At 45.8% G+C, this 7,770-nt stretch overlaps 1 protein-coding gene across 1 annotated transcript in view; it reads left to right on the top strand.

The window, feature by feature from the left end:
• Window positions 1–6,009, top strand: part of GLG1 (golgi glycoprotein 1) — a 64,113-nt gene extending 58,104 nt beyond the window's left edge. Inside the window, exons 23-25 of the mRNA XM_021707721.1 lie at window positions 1,382–1,502; window positions 2,281–2,387; window positions 4,652–6,009. Of these exons, the coding sequence (XP_021563396.1) occupies window positions 1,382–1,502; window positions 2,281–2,387; window positions 4,652–4,819 (396 nt within the window). The 3' untranslated portion in view covers window positions 4,820–6,009. The remainder of the gene's footprint in view (window positions 1–1,381; window positions 1,503–2,280; window positions 2,388–4,651) is intronic.
• The last annotated feature ends 1,761 nt before the right edge of the window (window positions 6,010–7,770 follow it).

The following is a 7,770-nucleotide window of genomic DNA, read 5'->3' as shown; positions in this document are numbered from 1 at the left end:
CTTCCAAGTAGCTGGAACTACAGACACGCACTACCATGTCCGACTTATTTTTTTATTTATTGTAGAGACAAGGTCTCACCAAGTTGCCCAGGCTGGTCTTGGCCCCCTGGGCTCAGGCAATCCTCTTGCCTTGACTTCCCAAAGTGCCGGGATTATAGGCTTGAGCCACCAAGCCCAGCTTCATAATTTCATCATATATAAATGGAGAGTCTGCAGAGTTGATTTCAGTTCTAATATGTTTATGTTCCTCTTATCAGAACATCTTTAAACTCCAATAAGAATTATTCTTACAGTAGAAGTTATGCTACTTTTCCATTCTTTTTTTCCTTAACAAGGATGATGGAGGTAAAATGGAACATTTGTAAGCAAATATACCTTTATCCAATTGGGAATGTTAATATAGTATATTACTCAGATTTTGAGATTTCACATTTTGGTTGGGGGGCTTTTTGTTTTTTGTTTTTTTCTGTAACGGTCTCACTCTGTCATATCAGTCAGGCTGGAGTTCAGTGGTGCAAACTTGGCTCACGGCAGCCTCAAATTCCTGGGCTGACGGGATCCTCTCACCTCAGCCTCCTGAGTAGCTGGGACAATAGGCATGCACCGCCATGCCTGGCTGGTTTTTTTTTTTGTGGAGATAAAGGTTCTGTCGTGTTGCCCGGGCTGGTCTCAAACTCTGGGGCTCAACTGATTCTTCAGCCTCAGACTTCCAAAGTGCTATGATTAGAGGGCACACCTGGCTCAGATTGCTTAGAGTAACAAAATATCTATCATACTAATAAAAACATTAATATTTAGGTACTTTAGGCCGGGCATGGTGGCTCAGCTTATAATCCCAGCACTTTGGGAGGTTGAGGCAAGAGGATTGCCTGAGCCCCAGGATTCGAGACCAGCCTGGGCAACTTGGTGATACCTCATCTCTACAATAAATCACAAAAACTAGCCAGGCGTGGTGGCTTGTGTCTGTAGTTCCAGCTACTTGGAAGGCTGAGGCGAAAGGATCGCCCAAGCCTAGCAGGTCACAGTGGCCATGAGCATGCCACTGCACTCTAGCCTGGGCGACAAGAGTGAGATTCCAACTCAAAAAAATATATATATATATTTAGGTTCTTTAAAATTATATGGCATATCAGAATGCCAAAAAGTCAAATCCAGTTCTATAATCACAGTCCCCTGCTTTTTTTGCATCCCTAAAAGGTAGTTATTGAATTAAACTGGATGCTGAGCATTATCACCACACTGTGATCTAGCCCCAAATAGTCCCTGTTGTTAGCTGTCAACTTTCCCTCTTTGACTTGTTTCTATATAAAATATGTACAGACAACAGATCTGATGCTTTTCTTCTACAAAAGCTCTGTCCGCAATGGCCTTCCCTTTCCAGGAAGTGTTAAACATGCTGAAGGAGAGCAAAGCAGACATCTTTGTGGACCCCGTTCTTCATACAGCTTGTGCGCTGGACATTAAACACCACTGTGCAGCCATCACCCCTGGCCGTGGGCGTCGTAAGTCTCTATGCTCACCCTGACCTTATCTAAACTATATTGGAGGCACAAGAGATTCCCGCTTAGATATCAGTTGCAGCGACTCTGTTCTCCAGCTATAGCCCAACCATAGACAGCATCCCCTGGGGGCCTGGTTGATGCCCAAACTAGGCCTTTTTGGCATAATTAACTTAGGAATAATCCTGCAGGTTTGAACTGACCTAGTCATGACCAGAGCTGAAAAGTTGGTGGAAAGGAAGAGTTGAAGGTATGTTTTAGGGAAGAAGTTAAGTCATTATCATGGCCCTCTTTCTCCACCCTGTACATACTAAAACAGCTTCATCCACTGGCCACAGTGGGCTCAATAGGCAGTGAGCCTGGAGCCAGGGCAAGTGTAAAAGTTGTTTATGAGCCAGATATGCCCAATAAAAATAAGAGAGGCTTTTTGTTTTAACTTTTAGAGACAGGGTCACACTATGCTTCCCAGGCTGATCTCAACCTCCTGGGCTCAAGGGATTCTCCTGCCTCAGCCTCCCGAGTAGCTGGGACTACAGCCACCAGCCACCATGCCCAGCTCTCATAAATAGGAGAGGTTTTAAGAGAGACTCTGGACAGCCAACCCTGGAGGTTATCTTTTCTCTCCCTGTTAGATCTTAGGTCAAGTTTTCTAGAATGTATTTAACTTTATTGAGGCTACAGATCTGAATTCTCTGCTGTCTGGGTACCCTTTTCCCCAGCCTTACAGAAGTTTCTCTGTTCAGTACAGTTTTAGACTCTTCTTCTTCGTTTTGTCCCGCAGAAATGTCCTGTCTGATGGAGGCCCTGGAGGATAAGCGGGTGAGGCTACAGCCTGAGTGCAAAAAACGCCTCAATGATCGGATTGAAATGTGGAGTTATGCAGCAAAGGTAACAGTCGAGAAAATCTCCTAACATGGGTGTCTCTTCTGTCATTTTCCAGTGTCTTTGAGCTATCACACTGGTCTTCTTGTCCTTATTGTGAGACTTGGAATAAGCATATTTGAAAACTTATCCAGTGTGCTTTAAAAGCTCATTGGCTGTCCATGAGCCTGGAGCCACCAACTCTCTTTGCACTGGGCTGTGTCTGCAAGACCTTGCCAGGGCCACTACTTTCTGCCCTCCATTAGCCATGGCCCTCCACTTGACCTCCAACAAGTCATAATCTCTGGAGTCAGTTTCCTCTACCGTAAAGTGAGGAAATTATCATTCTACTTATTTCATAGGGTTTCAAGGCTCAAATGAGGTAATATATCCACCAAAGTGTTTTATAAACTACAAAGCAATATATACATAAGAAAAACTACTATTCTTTTCACTGAGGCTGAACTTTTTTTTTTTTTTTTTGAGTCGGAGTCTCACTTTGTTGTCCAGGCTACAGGGCAGTGACACACCCACAGCCACTGCAGCCTTGACCTGCTGGGCTCAGGCGATCCTTCCACTTCAACCTTCCAAGTAGTTGGAACTACAGGCGTGTGCCACCACACCCAGCTAATTTTTTTTGATTTATCATAGAGACGACATCTCACCAAGTTGCCCAGGCTGGTCTCAAACGCAGGGGCTGAGGCCATCCTCTCACTTCAGCCTCCCACAGTGCTAGGATTATAGGTGTGAGCCACCATGTCCAGCTGGTCATTCAGGTTTCTAGATCCACACTTTTATTTTTTATTTTTTGAGTTGGAGTCTCACTCTGTCGCCCAGACTAGAGTGCAGTGGCCACTCCCGGCCAGCACAGCCTCGACCTGCTGGGCTCTGGCGATCCTTCCACCTCAGCCTTACAAGTAGCTGGAACTACAGGTACGCACTACCACGCCCAGCTGATTTTTGATTTATTGTGGAGATGAGGTCTCGCCAAGTTGCCGAGGCGGGTCTTGAACCTGCGGGCTCTGGCAGTCCACTCACCTCAGCCTCCCAAAGGCGCAGGATTACAGGCTGAGCCACCGAGCCCGGCTGATCCACACTTTTATATCACTGGAACAGATGCTCCCAATGGCCGTAAATTGAGAGAATGACCACGAGAACTCCCTTCCTTCTTGGCCAGTTCTTTCTATCACCCATATGATTTGAGGTCAAGGGTAACAAGAGGGAACAACTAGAGAAAGGCTTCATACCTAGAAGGAAGGGAGATGCAGGGGAGGGATCCTATTGGTTATAATAGCCAACTCCCCTCACTCTTCTTCTCCTGAGGGAAGAAAGTCACCTTTGAAGCCCTTGGTTCGATGAAGCAGCAGAGATACTACATTAGTCCATTCTTTCTGCATTGATTTCCACTCCTTTGAGCTGCTTGGCATTGCTTTAGAGTCACTCAGTGATTCGCTGTTGTTTTTGTTGGCAACTGTTGGCGATCAAAGCTTATTAATCTCCCACCTCCCTCCTCTGCTCTTGTACATGGGATGAGCATGGAAATAGTCCAGACATCTCTGGGCTGGACTACTCCCAGCACCAGGGCTGACACTGAAAAGAATAGGCTTGTGTGTACCTGGGTCCTGATTCTGCTGTAGAAAGCTACTGTAGAGGCCCATTGGAGAAAGCAGTGAAGAACTGAAGATGAAAACTGGTTAAGCTATGAGGGTCCACATTTGGAGAGTAGTTAAGTATATTCCAGCCTTATAATTAATGTTTGCACATCGTTTTTTGATCAAGGGGAATGCTTGTGATATAATGGTGATTTAAAAAAGTCAAGATGTAGAATTAGCATACAGCATAGTCTTAACTCTTCTTCATTTTAAAAATAGGCAGCAAAATGGTGAAGTGCATAAATCAAAATGTATATGAACCCCTGGCCTTGTGCGAGTCATTTAATCACCGTTCCCCTGGGGCTACTGACTCTCCACCTGTAATGTGGGAGTAGTGAGATCTGCTGCTAGGCATGGTATGAGCACCTCATGAATGAGACTATGTTGCCTAGAGCCCAACATATTGTTGTCCTCAGTATTGTGTTAACAGTAGTGATCACTATAATGGGGAAGTGGATGACTGCACGTCTTTGTGATTTTCTGTATGGTCAGGAAGAGTTGCAACTCTGTATTGATTTTCTTATTTTCTGTCCTCGCTACACAAAAGAAAAACTAGGAATTGAAAGGGACAAGTTAGACCTAGCACTGCAACCAGCCTAGTTCTTTCTTAGAGGATCACATTGCTCTGTGTTGTTCTAGGTGGCCCCAGCAGATGGCTTCTCTGATCTCGCCATGCAAGTAATGACATCCCCATCCAAGAACTACATTCTCTCTGTGATCAGTGGAAGCATCTGTATATTGTTCCTGATTGGCCTGATGTGTGGACGTATCACCAAGCGCGTGACACGAGAGCTCAAGGACAGGTAGAGCCGTCTTGATCACCAAAGGAACTACCTATCCAGTGCCCAGTGTGTACAGCCCTTCTGTATAGTGTACCCACTCACCTCGCTCTTAGAGGTGACAGCAACACCCATGTTAGAGCATCAGCAGGTGTCCACTGCATTGTCCCGTCCAGACTTCACCCATGTTCATGGTGTCCTCCTCCTCCTCACCATTTGTGCAGCATCAGCAGCTGGCCGCTTGGGTTATTGCCTTTGTTGGCAAACTTGGGTTTACCTGCCCGTAGACAAGTATCTCGCGTCCCAACAGAACTACCAGTACTTCCAGAACCAACTCACATGACCTGCAACTCAAATGCTTTTGTTTTTTTAAAAAACACCAAAAAAAAAAAAAAGAAATTTTTAAAGAAAAAAATGTATATAGTAACGCATCTCCTCCAGGCTTGATTTGGGCAGTGGCGTTATTTCTTCTGTGTGACTGTGTAAAACGAAGACAGGACTTAGAGGGGAAGCACACCACCCAGTATGCTGTAACTGGGGTGTCTTGTTCATCTCTCAGAAGCACCTTTGGGTCACATCAGGGCCATGATCTTCACCAGGTAGTGGGAAACCACTAACTAGCCTGCTTGGGGTCCTTTTCTTCTGCTGAAACAGTGATGCCTTCCAGTGTCCATCCTAAACGAGCCACTGCTGATCATAGCCCCTAGGTGTTTCTATGATCTCCTCACCTCGTTGAAGTAAAGCATGAGCCTCCCTAAGCCGAGGGCAGATGGGTTACACAGAGGACCAGAAGTCTGTGAACAGTCCATTAATCTGCACTGACGGGCTGGGTTCTGAGTCCCAGGTAGCAGGGCGCTCTGGAAGAGCGCAGGACTTTGTCACAACTGAATCAGCCCTGCTGAGGCAGCAAGTTGTCCAAAAGTTCTGTGCTTCACCAGAAGGCATGACTGTGGTGGGAGGGATTCTTGAAGAAGACTTGGGTGTGGGGAGTGGCAGGGCAGGAAGGAGGAGCAAGGGTGTGATTCACTTTGCTGTATTTTTCGGGCTACAATAAAGGTCAGAGACAATGGCTTGTAAAGATTTAGCATGGTCTCAGGGTGTGACTGGCAGTCCAACCTGACCTTTCTGCACGCTCCAGACAAACTTCCCAGACAAGCTCCTTTGTGCCTCTACATGGAGAGGGTGTGGAAAGTTATTACATTAAAAGATGGAAGATTTTCTCCTTTTTTTTCTTCCTGTCCGTTTGCTGTGTGTACCTACCCTAGTAGGCATTGGCTAAATGTTGTGTTTTGGCAGTTCATCAACTTTTCCAGAATCTGAGCTTTATAGAAGCAATATTCCTGGCCATCCCCCCTCATTCTTCCAGTGTGGAGGTGACAGGTTTATGGTGTAAGAGAGAGGAGTCCAGGCATCACAGTTCAGCCTGAAACACTTCTGGTTAAGTTTAGGGCATGAAGTCACAGTGGCTGCATAGGAGAGCAGCATGTACAGTAGGAGATATATTTATATAATATATATTTTATTAACCTGTTAGATGTCCACAAAGTATTATAAATCATGTGCCTACAACTGTCCACATCAACCAAGACCTGCCCGTGGCGCCCTTCCTTCTGCCTGTCCTTGCACTGTCCAAGTGTGCTGCGGGACCTGAGTGACATTTGTCTTCCCTGAATGTGTTCAGTACAAGGTGTGAGAGTTTGTGGATCAGTTGATCCAAATTACTCCTTGTCTAACCTGACTGATGTGTATTTGAATACTGTGCTTTCTTCCTTTTCTTTCTTTGTTCCATTTTGCTGCCTCTCCTGGAGGTAGCAGGTTCCAGAAGCCAGCCGTGTGTCCCCCCACCAGATCACTAAGGGAAGCACCTAAGCAGCTTGGTCCCCTCAGTTCCGTTCTTAGGGTCTTACTGATTCACAACAACTGTCCTGAGATTCTTCGGTCTCATAAAACTTGAAAAACTTGGAGTATGAGCAGCACACCCCTGCAACCGCCATTGCTGGGCTGAACTGAGCTGGTGTGGATGTTCCCGCTTCAGGGTGCCTGTCTCGGTGGTGGGGCTGCTGAGGCTTGATACCGAGAACCAGAAATGTCATCTACGTGTAGGATTCCACTGACAGGTCCAGCGTGATTTACAGGATGGGATTAATGTTAGTGGAGGGTATCATTCTTCATCTCTGCAGTCTCCCTCCCAATATACGTGAAACTTCTTTATAGTTCTAATACATCTCAATATTTCTGTTCTTTCTGAACTGAGAGAAAATCCCATTCATTGTCTGCAGAAAGTTTTGGAAGTTTGATGAAAAGTTTGGGTCTTGAAACATTTGTCATCTTTAGAAGTGGTCATATTAGAAAGGAACACTCTTCTAGTATCTTTAATTGCTTGTTACAGAAAAGTCATCTTACTTTGTGTAGTTTCCTATGATTGGCTCTTAAGAGTCCCAGGTAGGGTCCTGAGCAAGTTTTTCTGTGCCAAGGGGCCCAACACCATCTGAAAGGGCAGCCCAACCACATCTGTTATGTTCTTCATTTGACATAACAAAACTGTGTTTTGGCCCTGTTTCTGGCCTCATAGGTCAATTGTGAGTATAAATCATTTGGTCGAGAACTGTCAAGAAGTGTAGACATGATCCTTCTGTGGAAGCTGATGACTCTAGCCTTATCTATTCTGATGTTTAGCTCATGAACCATAAGATAAGTAGCAGGTGGAGTTTTTTGTCAGGAGCATCGCTCCAGGCACTTGCTAAAAATTACAGCAGCCAGGTCACTGTCATCTGGCCTTGCCGGCTCACACCAAAGTCTCAAGGACTCTTATACATAGTGTGCTCTACAACCTTCCAGAAGTGCCAGGAGCCCAGGCTCCTGGGCTGGAGGCACTATGGTACAGGAGATGAGAAATCTGGGGGCAATATTAAGAACAAGACTAAGCCGGGCTCGGTGGCTCAGCCTATAATCCCGCGCCTTTGGGAGGCTGAGGTGAGT

The sequence above is a fragment of the Carlito syrichta genome, unplaced genomic scaffold (genome assembly GCF_000164805.1).
Source record: "Carlito syrichta isolate Samal-C Ts95f unplaced genomic scaffold, Tarsius_syrichta-2.0.1 Scaffold123562, whole genome shotgun sequence".
NCBI lineage: Eukaryota > Metazoa > Chordata > Mammalia > Primates > Tarsiidae > Carlito > Carlito syrichta.
This window is presented reverse-complemented; position numbering and strand designations above follow the sequence as displayed.